This window comes from Rattus rattus, chromosome 4 (assembly GCF_011064425.1).
Source record: "Rattus rattus isolate New Zealand chromosome 4, Rrattus_CSIRO_v1, whole genome shotgun sequence".
Classification (NCBI taxonomy): Eukaryota; Metazoa; Chordata; class Mammalia; order Rodentia; family Muridae; genus Rattus; species Rattus rattus.
Genome location: NC_046157.1, coordinates 18,426,232 through 18,449,105, shown reverse-complemented (window position 1 = coordinate 18,449,105; position 22,874 = coordinate 18,426,232). Strand labels below are relative to the sequence as shown.

Genomic DNA, 22,874 nt, shown 5'->3' with positions numbered 1-22,874 from the left:
GGCGTGGCTCATGAGGACAGAGGGCATGAAGGGAAGGGGCTATGAGCCTGGAGGAGTCTCTGATGAGCTGAAGCTGGGAAGAGGTGTGGTAGAAGGAGAGGGCCACGTGCTGGGTACTGAGTGTGGACGACAGTGACGGACAAGTGCTGGGTACTGAGTGTGGACGACAGTGATGGACAAGTGCTGGGTACTGAGTGTGGACGATAGTGATGGACAAGTGCCGGGTCCTGAGTGTGGTGAATCAGTGTGGAGCAGGTGCTGGGTACCAAGTGAGGGGAACAGTGAGGAGAAAGTGCCAACCTCACAGATCTTCTCCATTGTCAGGTCCCACACCACAGGCCCAAGTTCAGCCAGGAGCGAGACCACACGGTCCTCCCAAGCCTCTGGGGCACTCATCCCTCCTTGTACCAGCCCCAGTGGGCACAGACCTGCAGGAGGGGACCAAGACGGACTTCATCCATTGGAAAAAGCTGAAGTTTGATGCTGATCCTGCGGAGAAGGGATGGGCATGAGTTTTGAGGATTCCACAAAATTAGACATCTTGAACCCCCAGCTTCATCAAGGGCTTGCACACCCCTAAACACACACAGCTTTCATGTGCATGTACATACACAGAAGGAGCACACTTTTCCACTCAAACCAAACAACATTCTCTGTCTTACAGCCTGACTCATACTCATGTCTGGTTTCCAAATACTCATATCTAAACTACAAACGTCTTAGGAGGAGACTGGATGGAGCCTACTGTCAGGACAAGAGAAGAGGACTGGCTGACTTTTGTCTTAGGAATGAAAACACATTTCAAGGCACTCATTCCCCCATTCACATCTGTGTGTGTTAAATGCTTGCTGTGAAAACCCTCCGCTAAGACCATACACTCTGAGGACAGGCAACGGGGATTTTCATTCCTACAACCTCACAGGGTTTAGCACGGCGTACAGAAATGTCTGAAGTGAGGGGTTCTGTTTGTTTCTGTTACTGCCCAAATAACCTTTGTGTATGGCACAGTGACCTGAGAAAAGTTCAACCTTAAATATACATAAATAGTGAAATAGATATATTTATCTATTATTTAACAATAATTATATATGGTATAATAATTATATGATATTGTATATTTATGGTTATTATATATAGCTATGTTGTATTATATTATATATTACATATGTTTATATATGTGTATATATAATTGTGTGTATGTATATACAATATGTGTGTATGTATGTATGTATGTATCACTGCATGGAAGCATAGCAGCAGGCAGGCAGGGCATCTGGAGCAGCAAGCTGAGAGCTCACACCTTAAACACAGTCAGGAAGCTGAGAAATCAAACTGGGACCAGCATATGGCTTTAAAATCTTGCATGGCCTCAGAAACCTCAAAGCCCATGCCTAGTGACATACTTCTCCCAGCAAGGCTACACCTCCTAACCCTAACCCAAACAGAACCACCAACTGGGATGGAGTATTCAAACACCCAAGACTATGAGGGAGGGACATTTCATTCAAACCACCACAATCTTGGCATGGTAAGGTATATATAATCCACCCACCGAGACAGGTTTTCACTCTAGCCCACGCTAGCCTTGAATTTAATGGCCTTCCTTTCTCTGCATTCCAAACACTTAGCTCAAATTATGTATAACTTTGGAAAAATTAATCAAACTTATTTTTAGAAAATACATTTCTCAGCCAGGCATGGGGGTACACACCTTTAAGGCTAGCACTCAGGAGGCAGAGGCAGGTGGATCTTTGTGAGTTCAAGCCTACAGACTGAGTTTCAGGACAACTAAGGCTACACAGAGAAACCCTGTCGCAAAGAACCAGAAAAAAAGAAAGCATCCCTCAATTGCATAGATATAGTTGAAATTGACTTGTCAGATCCTGTTTAATGTATGATCAAGACATCAGCAGTATTTTAAGATGCTTCTGTTAAAATCTTATCTTGGTATCCTGCAGGGCTCCTGCAGTAAAACAGAATAAATAATACCGGTCTACCTTAGTGTATGTAATCTCAGAGAAGAGACTCCTAATATATTCAGATAATCAATATATGCTCTATAAGAAGCTGCAAAATAAGAACGATTAACCGATCTTACTAATGAGATCTCTTAAATTCTAAATTATCTAAATTATAGACACTGGCCTGAAATTTAATTCATACTTTACTGTGATTGGATTTCTGGGAAAATATTTAAATTTCTTAAGGTGAAGCAATCAGTGATATAATCATTATGTTAATTAAAATATATTCTATCAATAAAATTAAATTATATAGGCCCTCTTCCTAGCATTACTGGTTTCTAAGACATTATTCTTAGTACATTCTTTTCCTTTAGATATATCTAAAATGCATTTCTGTATAAATACATATACTGTAAATTTGAAGAACTTTTCAGTTAGGACTTGATAGTAATTACTTTTTTTCCTTTCGAGAGTAGGGTCTAACTATGTAGCTCTAGCTGGCCTGGAACTCACTATGTAGACTAGGCTAGCCATGACCTCACAGCAATCTACTTGTGTCTGTCTCCTGGGTGTTGGGATTGAAGATATGTACCACCACACTTGGTGATATTAATTGCTTTATTTTAAATTGGAGCATCATACAGTTTTCTGAAAAAGGTCCCAGAAACATAGATAGGACTGGGCCTGAATCCAGAGATCTACCTGCCTCTGCTTCCCAAGTTTGGGGGTTAAAGGTGTGCGTGTACATGTGTGTGTGTGTGTGTGTGTGTGTGTGTGTGTGTGTGTGTGTGTGTGTATGTGTGTGTGTGTGTGTTGCTAGGGACTGAACCCAGGACAGAACCTTGGGCAGACTATGCAAACACTCTAGTTCTCCAACACATCTTTTAAAAATATTTCATTTTTATTTTTAACAATGTCTATGTATGTGGGTGTGCTCACATGAGTTCAGGGCAGATGAGGACACTGAATCCCTCAGCCTGGAGCTGAAGGAGGTTGTGGACCGCCCCGTGTGTGCACTGTGCCTCTCCCTAACCATCTATCCACAGGTTCTTGGTCCCATTACAGTTCCACAAGCTGCTTCCATTTCATGGAGTGGACTTTAGGTCAATCAGAAAGTGGTTATTCACTCTCATGACATTTGTACCATTATTTCCCTAATGGGCATATCCTGCTGGGTTAGTTAATACTGTAGCTTATAGGGTTTGCAGCTGGGTGGAGGTAATGGTTACTTTTTTCTTCCAGTAGCACACAGAACACCTTCCAGCACCATGAAAGCTAGCAGGTTATTCTAGAGGGTAACAAAGAACAGTGGAAATCACCTATAATGTTTGAGGGTCTATGGGACCTTACTGGCCAATGATTCAAAAGGAGGTAATCCATTCTGGTACTGGGGTTATTATTTGCTAGCATGTGGTACTTTGTTGGAATAGTATCCCATCATATTCTGTTTTAAACTATTTTATATGTCTATGTGTATATTTTATGAAGTCTTTACAATAGTTAGAATTTTTTAAAGTGTTATTCTTTCCCCATAATCCTTCATCCACCCTGCCCTCCCATCTCCTATTTCATTTAACCCTTCCTGTTCCCTTATTCTCTTTTCCTCCTTTATATCACTCTATTCTATGTCACCTTTCTTAAAAGCACACCCCCAATGGCCCCTTACTACTTTCCTAATCTCCATGGGTACTTCAAATGAATCCCACGAATCTAGAGTTCAAGCTAACATCTCTATAAAAGAGAAAACATGTAACGTTTGTCTTTCTTCGTCTGGGTTACCTCACAATGATTCCAGTTCTATTCATTTACCTGTGCAGTCCATAGTTTCATCTTTAATGGCTGTCTAATATTCCACTGTGTGAATGTACAATAGCCAGGAAATAGAAACAGCCTGGATGTCCAGCAACCGATGAAGGAGTAATGAAAACAGTACATTTACACAATGGAGTCTTACACAGCTGTTAATATATCTTTTGAATTGTTTTATTGTAGAGAGGAAATATAAATTATGTGCCCTGGCTTCCAGTCACCAATGGGAAACCACACAGAGGAGTTGGGAAGGAAGTGTCAGGGGTCCACAGACCAGTGATGTGGCTGTACCAGGGCTCCCAAACTCCTGGCATCTAGTCGCTGCTAGAGTCTGGAAGGAAACATCCAGGTGCAGCTGGAACAGAGTTGGGGGGCTGCTAGCTGAGGATGAGGAACCCGGGTCAGGGAAATGGGAACCTCAACTTAGCTCACTGGAGATTATCCTTAGCTTGGCAGTGGGTGTCTGAGAGCACAGAGGGGCCTTCTGTGGAAGGCTCAGACAGCACCTCTAGGTAGTCAGAAGGCCTTCTCCATGCTCCCCTCAGTGGTTCTTGATGAAAGAGCTTGGCTCCAAACTGTTTACTGGTTGTTCATTGAAGAAAATGTGTGCATACTACCTCCTTAGGGAGGACCAGAGATTAAATACCTTTTACAGGAAAGATTGTCCGGGAGGGGAAGCTTATTGGCTAAACCCTCAGGGTTTCTAAGTACCTCGTTAACATGTGGAACGCTGTTCTGGGCTACTTGACCATCATGGGGAACATGGTCATGTAAAGTAACTACCATAGTTGGTGTTCATTTCTTTCTTGTTTTGTATCTATTTGATTTTCATTATGATATTTATTATGTCCTTGTCCCATTCCCACCCTTACCACCACTGCTACTTTCGGTTTAATTTTCCTCTCCTCCTCCTCTTTTCTTTTTTTCTAATTTTTTAGTTCAAAGCTGAGGTCTGAGATCAATATTTTGAAAACTCTCTTCTTTGATGATGTTATCTATACCTTACATTTTTGATATTCTGCATATTTGGTTTCAGTTGTTTTCATCTTTGAAACCTGCTAGTTTCTATAGCTTACTCACTGTTCTTAGTTATTTAGCACTCTTTAGCATCTAAATATTAGACGATTTTCCTAGTATCTTCCTGTTATTTATTTCTGATGATTTCCCCCTTCAGAGAAATATTTTATTCAATTGAGCTGAATGCTTTTAAATTTACAGAAACATTTGTATCCTGTTATATCCTCGTGTTTCCTGATACTGAAAAGAATGTGAATTCGATAACGATTAGGGCAAGTCTGTTGACAGTACTGCTCAAGTCTTCTGTGGCCTTGCTAACCTTATTTCTACATGTGTCAAATACTGGGAGGCAGATGCTGAAATCTATGTGGTATGACCTTTTCTATTCTTTTCTTCATTCTATAAGATTCTGCATTCATGTACTCATAAGCTCTGGTTGTTTCATTTTGTTGTTTTTGTTGTTGCTTTGTTCTGTTTTGTTTTGGTTGGTTGGCTGGTTTTCTGAGACAGGGTTTCTCTATGTAGCCCTGGCTGCCCTGGAACTCACTCTGTAGACCAGGCTGGTCTCAAACTCATAGAGATCTGCCTGCCTCTGCCTCCTGAGATTAAAAGCTTGTGCCACAAATACCTGGTTAAAGTTCTGTTTTTAAGGGCATGAAAAGTTAAGGTTTATTATATTTTCTTCATGAGTTTCTCCCCTCATCTTTATCAAGTGACCCACTTGATCATTGGCAACAGCTTTCCTCTGAAGCCTACCTTGATATTAATGAAGCTACTCTAGTGGTTATATTTTGATCGGAGGTAGTCTGGTATATATTTTCAAATCTTTTTTATTTGTAACCTATTTGTTTGCTTTTTTTTCTTTTTCTTTTTTTCGGAGCTGGGGACCGAACCCAGGGCCTTGCGTTTGCTAGGCAAGCACTCTACCACTGAGCTAAATCCCCAACCCCTGCTTTTTAAATCTAAAACAGATTTCTTTAGCTGTGGATGTAGTTCAAGGGCAAAGCATTTTCATAGTGTACACAGGCTCTGGGTTTGATCTCCGGAACTGCAAAAATAAATTCATCAATTAAAAGAAGTTTCTTGTAGGCAACATACAGTTGGGCCACACTTTCTTATTTAGTTGTCATTTAATTAGGGATGTTAAGACTGTGATGATCAATATAGATGGGCTTCTGTAGATCACTGTTGTTCTTTGTGTAGCTCAGGCTGGCCTGGAACCTGCTTTCTTTGCATTTTTGATGCCCATGACATCACATGTCATGTCTTTATTATTATCAATAAATAATCCTTATTATACTTATTTTTACTCTTTTCTGTCTTTATATGCTTTAAATTTTTAGAATTATATTTATTTTTTTATTTTTCCATGTATATACACACACAGACACAGACACAGACACAGACAGACAGACACACACACCTGCTACAGTACTTGTGTGGAGGTCAAAGGATAACTTTGACCTTAAAGGAGTTAGTTTCACCTTTCTACCATGTAAGACATGAGGATCAAACTCAGATTTTCAGACTTTACAGCAAGTCCCTTTACACAGTGGGCCACGTCTCCAACTCTTTTCTTTTCCTATTCAAATTTTTAACCTCTGTTGACTTATTAGGTATAACCCATCACTATATTATCAAGTGTTTGGCTCTGGGTTTATATTATACATCTTAAACTTAACACACTCACTCTATCTTCAAATAATATGATAGCATTCACTCATAGCACAGGAAGTGTATAATAATATTATGCTACATCAGTATACTTTATTTCAACATATTATTTTATCATTCTTGGCTCTTGCTCCTGCTATCCATTTTAGTTCTATAGGTCTTAGAAATCTCAAATTAATTGCTAGTATATTTTATTTACAAGTTGTGTCTAGGTCATATTTCAAAGTTCTTCTGTGAAAGCTAGAAAAAATAATGGAAATGGTAGCACAATGACTCAGCCACTTACCGAGGTAAAGGCCTGGACTGGCCTGGCCAATGTAGAGGTACACAAGGGCAGCAACACCCATGCTAACTAGGGTATAGAGCCACTGGATCACAAACATGATGAGCAGGGATGCAAGAGCCTACAGACATGGATAGGAAGAGTAAGTGGCCTAATGGTGGTGATAGAAACAGGAGGCTAGAACCTCAAGAGACAGTGGTCTCTTATCAGCTTCTGAGCTCTGTGAAAGTCTGAATAATTAAAGTTTACTTATAACACAATCTTACTGTGGTAGTGTACTTTGTTTGTTTGTTGTCAACTTGTACTAGGGTCATCTGTGATTAGAGAACCCTCTAGGCATTTTTTTAAAAAATTATTGTTGATTGGTGTGGAAGGGCCCAGCCCACTGCAGGTAGTACCCATCACTGGGCTGGTGATCCTGGGTTGTATAAGAAAGCAGGCTGGGCAAGCCATGGGGAACAAACTAGTAAGCAGTATCTCTCCATGGCCTCTACATCAAGCATTGCATCCAGGTTCTTGCCTTGAGTTTCTGCCCTGACTTCTTTTTAAGGTGGACTATACCTTGTATGATGAAATAAAGCCCCTCTTTCCCAAATTGCATTTGGTCATAGTGTTTATCACAGCCATAGAAAGCAAACTAAGGTGGTTCATGTCGGATATTAACTTGAAAGGATCTGGAACTGCCCAGGAGGCAAGCCTATAGGCATGCCTGTGAGGAATTTACTTAGATTAGGGTAGCCCCTGGGCATGACTGTGAAAGATTATTTTGATTAGGCTTACTGAGGTGTTAAGACCCAGTGTAAAGGAAGGTAACACCATTTCTGGGCTTGAGTCCTAGACTGCATGAAAAGGAAGAAGCCAGTTGAGCACAGGTATTCTTCATCTTCTGATTTCAGATTGTGAAAACAATGTGACTGCCTACTTCAAGGTGGTGCTGCAAGGATTACCTGTCTTGATGGATTCTACCCTCAAGCAATGAGCCCAAATAAGCCCCTTTCCTCTTAAAATTGCTTTTGTTAAGAGTAACAAGAAACTGATTACAGAAAATTAGTACCAGAAGTAGGGTTGTTGCTGTGATGAACCTGACCACACAGATCTTAGTATTTTGGAATTGGTTTCATAGGTAGAATGTAGCAGCATTTGGAACTTTGTGATAGTAAAGCCTTTGGATACACCAAGTAAAGAGTAGCGGGCCATCCTGGTAGGAGCTTAGAAGATAAGAATGCCAATAGAATGGGATTGGGGATTTAGCTCAGTGGTAGAGCGTTTGCCTAGCAAGTGCAAGGCCCTGTTCGGTCCCCAGCTCCAAAGGGGAAAAAAAAAAAAAAAAAGAATGCCAATAGAAATACAGACAGTGGAGACCTAGCTCCTGATATTTCTGAAGGCAACAAGGACTCTGTCAAAACTGGTGTAGAGAGCATTCATGTGCCATTTTAGCCATCACTGTGGCTTCATTTTGCCTATGCCCTAAGGATGTAAATGAAGTTTGAATTTAAAGACAATAAATTAATTTGTTTGGTAGAGGAATTTTAAGACAGCAAAACATTCAAGCTATTCAGGTGCACAGTGAAAAAGTAGAAAGAGTTGAGCATAAAGGTAGAAATAAAGTTTGTTTGTCAAGAAGTATTTGAACAGGTTGAACTACAAGCCCAAGGCACATGCTGAAAAGGAGGCTATAACTATTAAAGAGAAGCATTTTTGCTTTGTAATGGGACAAGAGGAAATACCTCCTCAGGACAAGACCATACCTATCACAGGCTCCATTTTATGACAACACAAATTTATTTGGAAGAAGAGCGCCTAAATTAAAATAGAGACTGCCACTGAAGCAGGTTCCCCATTCTCAAAAGCACCTGCCTAGAGACTTGGTTTCCCGGGATTAGCACAGAAAAGCTAATACAACTATGGTTCAAGGAGGCCAGGCTGTATGCCAAGTGGGCAGCAGAATTTGGCAGCACCATCCACGCGGTACTGGTTCCATATGCATGAAAGATGCAAGACTGGGGGTGGGGGTGGGGTACTGAACCACAGTTCCAGGGAGAAGTTGGAACCTGTCAGTGTGTTGCAAGGTTGGAGCCCCTATACGGAGGCCTTGCAAGGCCATAGTGTGAAACTGTGAGGAAAGGCCGAAGCTACAAGGAAGGGTCCACTTATTGGAGACGGCCAGAACCACGAGCTATCTGCTGAGGAGAGCCACAGGCATAGGGTACAGCAGGCCTGAGAAGAAGTTTCCACAGGCAGAGGAGCTGTCTGGGTGGAACTATCCAAGCCCTTTTGAGCCCATATGATTCCATAGCCCCAAGATGGCAGACATAAACCTGCAGGATTTGGTATTTGCTATGCTGGGTTGTGTCCTTGTTTTGTTCTGATCATTCTTTCCTATGACCCCATTCCCTCCTTTTTAATGAGAATACTTATTCTGTGCCATTGCATATTAGAAGTATATACTTCATTTTAATTTTGTACAAGTTCAGGGTTAAGACTTTGACATTGGACTTTTTTTTTTTCTTTTCTTTTTTTCAGAGCTGGGGACCGAACCCAGGACCTTGTGCTTGCTAGGCAAGCGCTCTACCACTGAGCTAAATCTCCAACCCCTTGACATTGGACTTTAAACATTGTTGAAACCGTGAAAGAATACAGGGCCTGGCTGGAGAGATGGCTCAGCGATTAAGAGCACTGACTGCTCTTCCAGAGGTCCTGAGTTCAATTCCCAGAAACCACATGGTGGCTCACAACCATCTGTAATGGGATCCAATGCTTTCTTTTAGTTTGCCTGAAGACAGCTACAGTGTACTCATATCCATAAAGTAAATAAATAATTATTAAAAAAATGCAGGGCCTTTGGTGTGAATTAAATACATGCTACATTATGAAATGACCATAAGAATGAGAGGAAAAGGGGTGGAAAGTTACGGCTTTAAAGTTAATGGTTTGGTTGTTAGACTAAAAAGGGTTGGAATTGTGCTGGTTAGTCAATTGTCAATTTTACAGTCAGGATCTAGAACCCTGATTCTGGATGTTGCAACTATATACTGTCTTAGTTACTCTTTCCTGTTGGTGTGATAAACTATTCTGACAAAAGCAGCTTAAGGAAGAAAGAGTTTATTCTGCTTCACAGTTAGAGGCTCATGGTCATAGTCCATCATGGTGAGGAGTCACAACAGTGGGAGCCAGTTCCATTATACCCATAGTCTAGAGCAGAGAGTGAAGAATGCTTGTACAGCTCACTTTCTCCTTTTTATCCAGTCCAGGATTCCAGCCTAAGGAATGGTGCCACCCACAGTGGGCAGTTCTTCCCACCTCAGTTGATCAAGATAAACCCCACAGATATGCCCAAAACTCTCTTTCCTAATCCATTTGAGGAGACATCTTGACATTTGAGATTAACTATCACATTATTTTAGTGCCCCACTCCTCCCTACAATCAACAAATTATCATGAAATCAGCAACCCTGAGGTTATCAGATATGATTACTTAAATTGTAGATAATTGATTAAAATGAGTGGTTCATTAGATGTAAATCTTGTCATGGCAGTCTCACCTTAATTCCAATAAAGCAAGCAATTTAATCATGTCGATGGTAATCAATACTTTCCTTCCCCCAAATCACACATGCATACCTCTTCTTCTGAGTTCTGAGGGACACGGAGATCAAGATGAAATTACTCACCCCTAACAGGGAGACCCAGGGGTTACACATGCAAACATAGAAAGCACTTGGTCTCCTCTGGACCTGCTGTTCCTGAAGTCTGCATTTCAGAAAGAAATCTAAAAAAATAAAGAGAGAGAGGAGAGAGAGAGAGAGAGAGAGAGAGAGAGAGAGAGAGAGACAGAGAGAGACAGAGAGAGACAGAGAGAGACAGAGAGTGTTAGCCACATCCTTCATTAGCAACTTACTACCAACCCCTCTCTATTTTTATAAGCAAATACCTACACACTCATGTCCCCTGATTTTGTGAATCAGCCTAGAGCTAGCTCGTGTTTCTTGCTCACAGAGAAAAAGGATGAAGGACTTATGGCCCCACACCAGCACAATCCTGAAAAGAATAGGAAGAAAGGCCAGAATAGAAGTGAGAGCCTCCTCAGTCTTCTGCACATTTGTCTGTTATCTGCCATCTGGGGGAACCCCAAGTTTGGATGTTCCCTCTCTTTCAGATGGAGAGGATCAGAAGAGGGGAGCTGGAGATCTGGTGTTTGGGTCCTGGTGTGGGCACTGGAACTGATGAGCCAGGCTGGCTTCTGTCTCACAACAGGATAGTTTTCGCCACCATCTAACTTCTGGTAATTTAAGTTGACTTGGTCTGGTTTCAGATACAGAGCAGAAGCTGGCAAAGGGATCGGAGTACTAATACATACACGCTCCACCTCCTTCACCGCGGGCTTCAGGGACACTGGAGCCTCTCAGAGTTGCATGTTTTATTTAGCTCTGCCTTCTCAGTTTACATGATTCCAGACACACTCAATTTAACCGTGAAAATACATATAGATTGTTTAACAATGTGGTCTACTCCCCAAGAGCATGGTGAGTCAAACAACTGAGAAGGCTGGGCTCTGCTATGTGCTTGTGCCTTGACACTGAACTTCCATAGCTAGTCGCTCCTTCAACTCTTTACTTTCCAGTATCAAATTCCTTCTTCAGCCAAAGTACGTTGAATGTATCAGTTCCTCTCTCAGACCTTCTTCATCCAAGTCCTGGTCCTGTCTCACCTATTTTCCTCTTTCCTTGGGCTGCTTCTGATGGGTAGGTTGTCTTTGGAATCCTCCTGGGATCTACTTTGCAGAGATCCCTTATCTCTCTGCTTACCTGTCAGCCACTGTTCAGATCTTAGCCTATATCACTGCCTCACGAAAGTTCATCCCTACCACACAAACCTAACCCCTCATACTAGTTATGTTTCCTTTGTCCTATCCCCTTTCTTTCATGGAATTTACTATCACATGCATCTACGTTCTTATATACTCACTTATGTGTTTCTGTGCCCCTGGTGTACATGCATCTACAGGATCCATATTGGTCTTGAGGCAATCGCTTTGCATTTCAGTGCAAGTATGAGCTTTTCTCTGGGCCCCGTGCCTTTTAGAACTAGTGCCCCCTGTACAGCAGTTCTAGTAGAGTCTGTAATTGCAACGCTTAAGAAGGTTAAGGCACAAGGATCACAAATTCTAGGCCAGCCTGGGCTACCCAAAGAGACTTTGTCTTAAAATAAAAAAACGGAACCAAACTAAATCGAAGCAGAGGTTGCCCCTCTGAAGCGTATCAGTCACATTACTTCACACCCAGACTAGTAGGGTTGAACATAAGAGGCCACCACACACTCATGCACTAGGGATGTACTTGCCTGCTGATGGATTTTCAGGGAAAGCAGCTGGATCATGAGAGCCATGATGTCGTAAGTGGATTAACCATTGATGCTTTCATAACTTGATAACATTATTAGGAGGTGAGAGAAGCATTAGAACGGTGCCTTGGTTGGAGGAAGGAGGTAACTCGGGTGGGAATGTGCATCTTATGTTGTTCCCTATTTCTTCTTGTCTTTCTCTCACTGCTCACTATCCTTAGAAGATGAGTAGCCTAAACTTCATGTGCCTGCCACTGTGACGTTCTGCAACACCTCGGGGCCAGAAGCAGCAATGATAGAGAAAGACACTGTAGAGACACTACTAGAAACTCTTCTCTTTAACTCGCTTTCCTTGGGGATTAGTTAACAGCAACAGAAAGTCTGACACTTGGCCCTTTATCCTTGTAACTTTTACCATCTTCCTGGTTCTCTATCTCTTACCCTTCTCTGAGTAAAGATGTCAGTTTGCAACTAGCCATCTTCCTCTGTCAGCACTCCACCATGGTAGAGTCTTGGTAACTTTTATATAAACCACACTCAACACTGCTCTCAGTTCCTTGAAAGCGTCACTCGAGCAATATTTTCTTCTTCCGCTCACTTCAATTTCTCCTCCCTTAGCCACACGTGAGGGTCGAGTCTTCTTTTATTGTCTATTGTAATGCTAAGTGTGGACCCCAAGACCTCAAATCTGCAACCCTGCCCCCAACTTAATTCCCATTGGTAAATAAAGATGCCAAGAGCCAATAGCTAGGCAGAAGAGACATAGGTGGGATTGAGGCTTCTTAGGCTTGCTGGAGGGAAGGAGCAGAAAGAAGCCACCAAGGAGAAGAATAATGTACAGGAGGGAAAAGGAGAGTCACCATGGGCTAAGAACCAAGAGAACGTGCCCAGAGGGCTGCCCAATTGGGTTAAGAGCAGCCCAAATGGAACACAGAAAAAAGTAAGTGGTAACCTGGGGTTATCAAAAGTAGATTCTAACTGCATGGAGGGTAGATGTCTTAGTCAGGGTTTCTATTCCTACACAAACATCATGACCAAGAAGCAAGTTGGGGAGGAAAGGGTTTGTTCAGCTTACACTTCCATGTTGCTGTTCATTACCAAAGGAAGTCAGGACTGGAACTCAAGCAGGTCAGGAAGCAGGAGCTGATGCAGAGGCCATGGAGGGATGTTACTTACTGGCTTGCTTCCCCTGGCTTGCTCAGCTTGCTCTCTTATAGAACCCAAGACCACCAGCCCAGGGATGGTACCACCCACAATGGGTTGGGTCCTCCCACCCTTGATTACTAATTGAGAAAATGCCTTACAGCTGGGTCTCATGAAGGCATTTCCACAACTGAGGCCCCTTTTCTGTGATGACTCCAGCTTGTGTCAAGTTGACACACAAAACTAGTCAGTACAGTAGACAACTGCCCAGCTATTGTGCTACCTATGGCATATTAAAAATGGGAAGGCTGTGTGTGTTTCATCTGGGAGCATACGGGGTCTAGGGTGAGGAAGAAGCCCCAGGATGGGATATTAATATTTTTACTATACCTGAAGATTGTCATCACAGGCAACCTAACACAAAAATGTGTGTGTGTGTGTGTGTGTGTGTGTGTGTGTGTGTGTGTGTGTACAAGTCTTTTCCTGTTGCTTGTGGGTCAACATGTAGAACTTCTACTCCTCCAGCACCATATCTGCCCTGCACACTGCCATGCTTCCTGCTATTATAATGGACTGAACCTCTGAATCTGTAAGGCAGCCTCAATTAAATGCTGCCCTTTAAAGAGCTGGTTTGGTTATAGTGTCTCTTCACAGCAATAAAACCCAAACTAAGACAGTCTCTCCAGCCCATTATTTTTTCAATATTTTTCAATTTATTCTTTGTTTTTAAGACAATCTTGCTTAAAGGGTGGCCTCAAACTTGCAGATGTCCTGCCTCAAGTGCTGAGATTAAAGGCGTGAACAACCAGACCTGGCTTCACTAATCTACCCAGGAGATAACTGATTCCACTAAGTACTGTCAAGCTTGCCAATGATCTGAATCTAATTCAAGCCCCATTCATCCTGTTTGACTATATTAGATCTCCCTGAAATGCCTTCTTCTCCAGTGTACCCCACCTTCTTCACCCTTTCTTGACCTCCTTTCTTCTTTCCTCTCCTTCTTCAAAACTACTGGAGCAGCTCCGAGTCCAGTCCTTAGCACCCTTCTTTTTCCCTATGCACCCACTTCTAAGAGAGCTCATCTTGTCCCATGCTTTAAATGCTGGCCATACACTGAGAACTCTAAGTTTGGGTCATCGTTGAACTTAAGTTTCAATATCTAATCGCTTTGTCAACACTTCCCCTGGGTAGGCTGCTAAGCATCTCAAATTTAACATGGCTACAAACGAAATCTACTCTTCCCAAATCTTCTTTGAAGGGCTGGAGAGATGGCTCAGTGGTTAAGAGCACCGACTGCTCTTCCAGAGGTCCTGAGTTCAAATCCCAGCAACCACATGGTGGCTCACAACCATCTGTAAAGGGATCCGATGCCTTCTTCTGGTGTGTCTGAAGACAGCAACAGTGTACTCATATACAAAATAAATAAATAAATCTTTAAAAAAATTTTTTTAAAAAAAATCTTCTTTGAAGACTGAGTGAATGATATAATTTCTGCAAGCAGCTAATATTCCTGCTGACTTCTGTTCCATCTGTACATCCAGTTGATCCTGAATATGGTCACTCCCTGACACCTCTGTGGCTCCCTTTCTTGTCTAAGATCGTTTCATCTTTCATCTGCTTATTGCAGTGGATCCTGTGGGGGATATCACAACTACTGTATCACTAAGGGGTTCGTGCAGTTATGTGGCCATATGACTAAGACCTCACCAAGCAAGAGTGGCCATGGGGAGGGTCACGTCTGAGCCAACATCTTTTGGAGTCTGTATGCCTTTTCTGTTTTTTTTTTTTTCTCTGCCTGAGATCTGAATGTGTGGCTCAGCTGTGACATTGGCAAGGTCCAAGGAGACCATGTGTCTTCAGATCTTTGAAGGAGACTAGTTCCCCGAAGAAAACCTCCCACAGACTTGGAATGCTCTTAGATTGTTAATGCAAGTGAGAACTAACCTTCCATTGTGTGCAAACCACGGGTTTTACTTCATTAGAGCAGTTTAGCCTATTGCCTCCCAATAAGATCTTTTCTGATAAACGTGTGGGAAGCACCATATCTTCCTTCCTGACAGGAATGGTTAGTGTTCTTTATTAACCTGACAGACTCTAAACTCTCTAGGAGACAAGTTTCTAGACATGTTTATCAGGGATTATCAAGGTTAGGTTAATTGACACAGGAAGACCCACCCTAAAAGTGGATGTTGACATCCTTTGAGCTTAAATACCAGACCACATGAAAATGCAAAAGCTGAGAACCATTCCACTCTCTGCTTCCTGACTCTGGATGGATGTGACCTGCTGCCTCTTCAAGCTCCTGCCTCCATGGTGGACTCTTGAACTGTAAGCCAGAACAAATCCTTTCTCCCCTAAGTTTTCTTCTGAGGTAGTCTTGCTTCAACAATGTGTCAAATAACTGATACAGACCCCAGTCTACATCCCATTATCTGTTTTGTTTTTTTTTTTACTCTCTGTCATATTTATCATTTACAGTGCAATGTATGTTTCCTAATCATTCATTCCCACTCCCCAAGAATGAAAGGTCCACGACACCAAAACTCCTCCTGTATCTGTCAAGCATGTTCTTCCAGCACTGAAAATGCTCCCTAGAATGAGACACCCCATACATGTGGTTGAACAAATAAGCCATTCACCTGTCAAAGACATCTTCATGGTCTCAAAATCCATTTGATTTCATCGTGTGTTTACAAGTTACAATACTCAATGTTCTGCACATCCGTATTTGAATGGTAAATAGCCCTTTTTTTAACCTCCAGGCATTTAAGAGTTTGTGGGTAAGAAATACTTAATAAGTCTCCTAACTGTGGATTAAAACAAAAATCTGTCAAACCACTGGTTTCAATGGATGATGGTTCTACTATCTTCTTTCTTTTGAGATAGACTCTAGCTGTAAAGGCCAAGTTGGCCTGGAACTCAGAATCCTCTTGCCTCAGCCCACTGAGTGCTGGAATTCAGGTATGAGCCGCCGCCATGCCTGGCAGAATTACTGTAGAAGGAATTCTGTTATGAGTGCTGTGACTTACGATGTGTAATTTTAACTTGTTGATGTATGAGTCATTCTTTTCAATCAAAGGCTTAATGAAATACAGCTGCCTTTTTGGTTTAGAGGAAACACGATTAGCCAAGGATGTATCTGTCTGCCTCTCTGAGATTTATCAGATGGTAGGCTCTCTCTTTCCCAACACTTGATCTCGTACAACCTCAATTGCATACTTAGCGCCTGACTCTAGATGGTGCAACTTAGATTTAGCTTCTCGTCATAGGTGCAGAAGGGATAGGCATTCAGGAGAAACTGCTCTTCGTTTTGGGTCCTTTTGATTATCATGACTCTTTTCATAGTACAGTGTCCTAGAGTTATGCAGCCCCATGATCATGAAGAGGAACAGCAGACATTTAACAGGTCGGTGGCGCTGAGGTAGTGTTCAATAGGTTGGGTGTGTTCCATGTATTTTCTACCACTTCAGCTTGCTAAGGGATTGTCAGGACACTCTAGAACAAGCCCAAAAGCAGCATCTGTATTGTTCCTAAAGGAAGTATGTGAGCGTGTGTGTGTAGGGAGTGGAGCTGGGGTGGGGGGTGAGGGTTGGGTTCCAAGTACTTGAGGAAGAGAAGGATGGTTCCTCCCATGGCAGCAATACCAGGGAGTAATAACCAGGAAGGTAGCTATATTTTATCAAGCCTACAGTTGGAAAGCCAGAAGTGAGCAAAGTTGTACAGAGCAATAAGCAGCACATATTACTGACGTAAAACCTAGTGGCATGTCTACGACCTTTTATGTTCATGAAATTCATGTACACGCCAATATTTTAAGCATGAGAAAACTGACCCAATTGTGTCCATTTTTTAAATTACAAATTTAAGAACTTTTATGGGAATTACTTAAAATCTCTACTAAACGGTCTGAAAATTCATTCCTTCTCTCTCTCCCATCCTCCTTTTTGTGATGCTGGAGATCACATCCAGGGCCTGGTTAGGACAAGCAAGCATTCTATACTAAGATACACCTCTGCACCTCACCCCCTGTATCTTTATCGGAATACATAAACACAGAGTCCTAGGTTGAAGGGTCGTGTCAGCCTAGGACACCCCAAAACCAAATTCTCAGCACAAAGGAGATTCAAAGGGAGGGAATAAAAGACGAAGACAAGAGATAGAGGAAAAGGGAGAAGGAGAGGGAACAAGGGAGGGGGAAGGGGAGCACAAAGACCTGCTTCTGGATAGAGAGGAGGAAGACATGGCCCATAGGAAAATGGTAGTTTAGAAAGGTAAAAGGGGAAACCCTGTGTTAGGATGAGGTATCTAATTTTGATTGGGCATGTTAACTAGGTGAGCCAAAGGGGGCCTTTGATAGCTGGGCTTTAGTACTTTGTTAGCTGGACCTTGGTGGTCAGCCCCAGGAGGAGGAAGTGGCCAAATAAGAAAATGGACCTTGGTGGCTAGCTTTGGGAATGTAATCTAATGGTTTTTAAGCAAAGAGCTAGGGAAGAGGAATAAGGCCCACCAGAGCTATGTCTGCCGTGCTTAGGCTGACCAGAGGCCCTTCACTAAGCGGCATGTAGAAACAAAAGATTTGCATTGCACAGAATTGTGTTTAAAATCCACATGACATTTCAATCATATTGATATTACAATTTGCTTAACCACTTTGCAAATGCTGAACATTTCTTTCTAATGTTGTCATCAATACAAGCAGTGTCACCATAACAATGGAGAACACAGTTTTTGGTTTGCTGTTTGGGTTGGGTCATTTTTCTGATACACAATTCCCCAAACAGATTTTCTAAATCAGGTCGATTATATAATTTTCTGATTCTTGTTAAACATTCAAAGGTTGTTCTCCATGATCAGAGAACCAGAGGGACTTTCAGCTATGGTGAAAGGAAGAGAACATGAGTCTTCCTCCTCAAAGTAAGTGTAAAAGTGTGTGTGTGTGTGTGTGTGTGTGTGTGTTTTAAAAACAACTACCTCAGGACTTCAGAAACGTACCAAATAGGGAAAGTAATTGAAAAGCATTTATTTAGAGTGCTTGCCTAGGAAGCGCAAGGCCCTGGGTTCGGTCCCAGCTCTGAAAAAAAGAACCAAAAAAAAAAAAAAAAAAAAAAAGCATTTATTTTTCAAAGCTGCTGGAGTGTAGGTACCAGAAGTATAGCAGAAATGTAGTCTCATATTCTCAGAGACCAAGGGAGAAGGATTGCAAGATCAAAGGCAACATGAGCAGTTTAGTAAGACCCTGTCTCAAAATAAAAGGTGAAAGAAAGACTGGAGAGATGGCTCAGAGGTTAGGAGCACTGGCTGCTTTTCCAGAGGTCCTGAGTTCAATTCCCAGCAACCACATGGTGGCTCACAACCATCTGTAATGGGATCTGATGCCCTCTTCTGGTGTGTCTGAAGTCAGCTACAGTGTACTCACATACATTAAATAAAAGTAAAAGCCATGCCGTGGCTGTTGTTCAGTGGCAGAGTGCTCGCCTGGGATACAGGGCCCTGAGTTCAAACCCAAGTACCAAAGAAAATCAAAAACCAAACAGAAAACTCCCAGATATGATCAAGATGTAGTGTGTGCACATATGAAATTATCAAAGGGTACATTTAAAAGCAAACAAAAACAATTGCTGGAGCTTAGGGTAAGGACAGTGATCCTGTGACCTTCCTGCCAGCTGCAGGCTTGCAGAGGGAACAAAGGACATGGATGAGGGAGAAAAGTTAACTTTGCAAGCTATATGATGAGCAGAGTAGAAATAAATGGAGTAATCCTTCACTTCTTCACTTCGCTAGTGTGAGGACGTAGACTTGGCTGGGCCAAACAGTAGCCTAGAAAGTCATTGGTAGGGCCTGGGAATGAAAGACACTGCAGGCAACTCCCATGTTTCTCTGGATGACAGTGAAGGCCTGGATGACTTGAAAAATGTAAAAGCCAAGGAAGACTGGAGAACTGTCCCAATCTGATTATGTTTCCCAATACCCCCCCCCATAAGTCCATCTGCAATGGCCAAAGTCTATTCACCTTGTAGACACACAGGCTATCTTCTGGGGATAGGGGCAGGCTTCAAAAGGCAAAAATGAAGACTAAAATATAAAGCCAACTACAGATATCAGCCCCACACACTGCAGGAGAGCCTCATCCCACAGTTCAACTCTGGATATTTTACTTAGACAAACAAAAACTATAAGATACATATAACATACAAAAACTTATAGGAGTTAATCAGAACTGAGAACTGCTATAAAATATCATCTACATTGTCTGGTTTTCAACTCAAGATTATAAGGCATGTAAAGAAACAGAAAACTATAAGCCATTCTTACAGAAAGCAGGAGTGAGCCTACAAGTCAGATTTAAAACAGACTTCAGAGCAGTCCTTGTAAATACAGGCAGAGCACTAAAGGGAAACAGTGGGTCGGTGGCTTAGGGACCCTGATGTCATTGGCCTTAAAAACAGGAGCCATCAATAGGGACACAGTGGAGGAGAGAGACAGACTTCCAGCTAAGACGACAGTAATGGGATGAAAGCTTGCTAGATGGATTTACCAGCGAACTGAGAACTGAGAACCCACGACCTCAAAGACCGATGAGCAGAACGTATACAAAGAAAGGAAGAGTCCCAGTGAGCTGTGGGGTGATGACAGGGACCAAAGACATGGGACAGGGCTTCTAGAGCACTGGAGACAACACTTGAAATAATGGCCAACATGTTCTTGGATTTGATGAAGAACTTAAACCACAAGGTCCAACAAGTTGGGGGTTGGTGGCGCATGCCTTTAATCCCAGCACATGGGAGGCAGAGGCAGGCAGATCTCTGAGTTTGAGGACAACCTGATGATCTACAGAGTGAGTTCCAGAACAGTCAAGGCTACACTGAGAGATACTATCCTGAAACACCAAAAGCAAAGAAAAAAAAAAAAAAAAAAGAAGGCCAAGAATGGATTATCTGATATTACTTACAGTAAATCGTATCTGATCATCAGACCAGTACCTTTTATTTAAGTTATTAATGACTTAATAAACACGCTTTTGTTTAAGACAGCACCTAACTGTGCAGCCCAGGCTACCCTGAAACTCACTATGTAGCCCAGGCTGGCTTCAAACTCCTAAGAATCTTCCAGCCTCAGCCTCCCGCTTGCTGGGTTACAGATGTGGGCCACCACACACAGCTGGGATGACATCTAAAAGGTGTTTTTGGTTGTGTTCATTTAATTAGTACCAGAGCCTAGGTCACAACAGGCCCCTCAGCAAGTACCACACACTTTTATACTATGCACTTTAACTTTTTTAAAGTGTATATGCATGTGTGCATGCATTTATGTGTGCCAAAAGCAAGTGCCTGAAGACACACTGGATCCCCTAGAACAAGAGTTGCTGGTGGCTGTGAGCTGCCGTGTGGGTGCTAGGAACCCAGGTCCTCTGCAAGAGCAGTAAGTGCTCTTAACCAGGAGCCTTCTCTCTGGTACATTTGCATTGCGCTTTTAAAGTCAGACAAACCTGTGCTCAAATTCTGACTGCTTGACTTCCTGAAGTGCCCAGCTTCTCCAAGCTCTGGCCTTACCATCCATAAAAGACTGCTACCAAATGCCTGTCTCAGGGCTTAGGGATGGAATGATTCATATTAAAGACCATGAAGTCTCATAGGACACGCTCAACAGGATTACTAATTTTAGGTCCTGGCAGTATATACTTTAAAATAAATCTCTGCTGAATGGATATGAATGAATCTGGGCTCTGGATTTTTCCAATGTAAACTGTGTCTCCTGACCTCTCAGAAGAATCTGGAGTCTGACCTTCCTGTTTTTAAAAGTAATGTGCTTTAGAAGGTACACTTCTATCAGTTGTGTTTGGCAGGGTAATTGTTCCCTTCTGTGATACCGCATTGTATAAACGTTTTTTTTATTTCTAGTTAATCAGCGCCTTTTTTGCTTTGATGATGATAGTCAGAAATATCTCTCTTGCCCAGCTGGTATAAATAAAGGCTCCGTGTGTGTGTAAGGTATAAAATACAGCCCAAGTTATTTTTGACCCATGCTGTCAAGAATATTTGCTTCTGATTCGTACTTATTAAAGACTACATTTGTTTAACAGTTTAACTCTTCTTGCCTAGTTTACTGATTGGTGTTTCAAGTTAGGGGGCAACAAAACGTATTCAACTGCTCAGCCATTTCATTAGGCCTCACCAAATGCCTGCTGCATCCCCCAGACCAGGAGGGGACATTGTGATGGATATGGAGGTGAAAAGGACCAGTGTGTGACCCAGAGAAACAACAAGGCCACAGCAGAGGAAGAAAGGGTCGCTTACTCTCCTTAAGACAAGCAGATGAACAGGCCTGAACCTGACATAAGCAGACCTGATAGACATGTCTATACCTGATAAGAGCTTAGGTGCCTCCCAAGAATCAAATGTTTTGGTTCCATACCGGAAGAATTCTCTAAGTCCTCAAAAACAGTGAGCATCTTTTTAAAGCCAGATGGAATAGAAACGTCAGAGTTCTCCAAATAGAGAAAGGAGGAGGAGGGGGAGGTGAGGCAGTCTGAGGGGACAGCGCAGGGTAATGAGAGGAACAGGATGGATTTGGGGCTGTGGCTTGGGCTCAGCTGCAATGCTCCGATCTTGGGGCTCACAGGAGAGAGAGGAGAGAGAGAGAGAGAGAGAGAGAGAGAGAGAGGTGCTCTATGGGCGGAGCAAGGAGGAGGATGGGGGAGAGAGAAGTAGGACAGCTTGGAGACTTGGCAAAAGTCCAACAGCGAATGAGGAGTGACTGAACCAAGGAAAAGGTAGCAAGGAGGGAGACACAGGGAACAGCCAACCAAAGCCCTGGCGTTGCTGAGACTGGACTGCTGGATTGTGCCTCTTCATTCATTAAAAATCACAGACTGGCCCACAGATGGCTCAGCAGGTAAGGGCACTTTCTGCTAACCTGAGTTCAGTCCCCAGCACCCACGAGGACCAGCTCTTGCAGGTCGTCCTTTGTTCTCTGCACCAGCGTGTGCACCATGACACAGGGATGAATGCACACATGTAAAAGAGAGATAGTAGGCAAATGTAAAAAAAAAAAAAAAAGTAACTCGAAAACTCACCATGTGTCTGTCATGTCAACCCAGAAGACAAAAAGGCATTGAAACAAGTGTGTAACCCCAGAAACAGAGGACAGAGTGGAGAAGAAAATAAGCCTGAGGAGGAGAAGTAAGAGTGAAGACAGCCTATGTGGCGCAGAAAAGAGATGAACTCTGGGCCCCACAGATGGTGCTGATGGGAGCCAGCCATTCCAACTGGAGGACCTCAGCAAAGCTCAGGTCAGGAGTGGCACCAGGTCCTACAGGCTGACCAGGGCCAGGGGGCTGGTGACAGGTCTGTCTCCGTATGCTCCATATGCTAAGACCCTCTCCTCTGCCCAGCAAGCTAAGGATGAACTTCTTTTGCAATCCTCTGTCCAAGGTGTTCTTCCTTGAGACAACCTATCCAGGGTGTCTGGGCTCGGCACGGACGAACAACAGAGAAGACCTGTGTCCTACTCAGTAAGATTTGTCAACTCCCTTGTTTCACCCTCTATCCAGAATATGAGCTGCCATCTGTGTCTCCCCTCCCTGACATATTAGAACCAAAAGGAGTAAAAAGAGACCTAGGGAAAGCCTTCAACTCTTCATATTG

General features: G+C 42.7%; 1 protein-coding gene across 2 annotated transcripts in view; it reads right to left on the bottom strand.

Moving 5' to 3' along the window:
* The window catches only part of Slc12a8 (solute carrier family 12 member 8), a 126,162-nt gene that overhangs the window by 4,875 nt on the left and 98,413 nt on the right, over window positions 1–22,874 (bottom strand). For both annotated transcript variants that reach the window (XM_032900144.1, XM_032900145.1), the window contains 3 exons: window positions 10,419–10,516; window positions 6,751–6,868; window positions 429–489 (listed from right to left, as the gene is read on the bottom strand). In XM_032900144.1, the coding sequence (XP_032756035.1) occupies window positions 429–489; window positions 6,751–6,868; window positions 10,419–10,516 (277 nt within the window). The remainder of the gene's footprint in view (window positions 1–428; window positions 490–6,750; window positions 6,869–10,418; window positions 10,517–22,874) is intronic.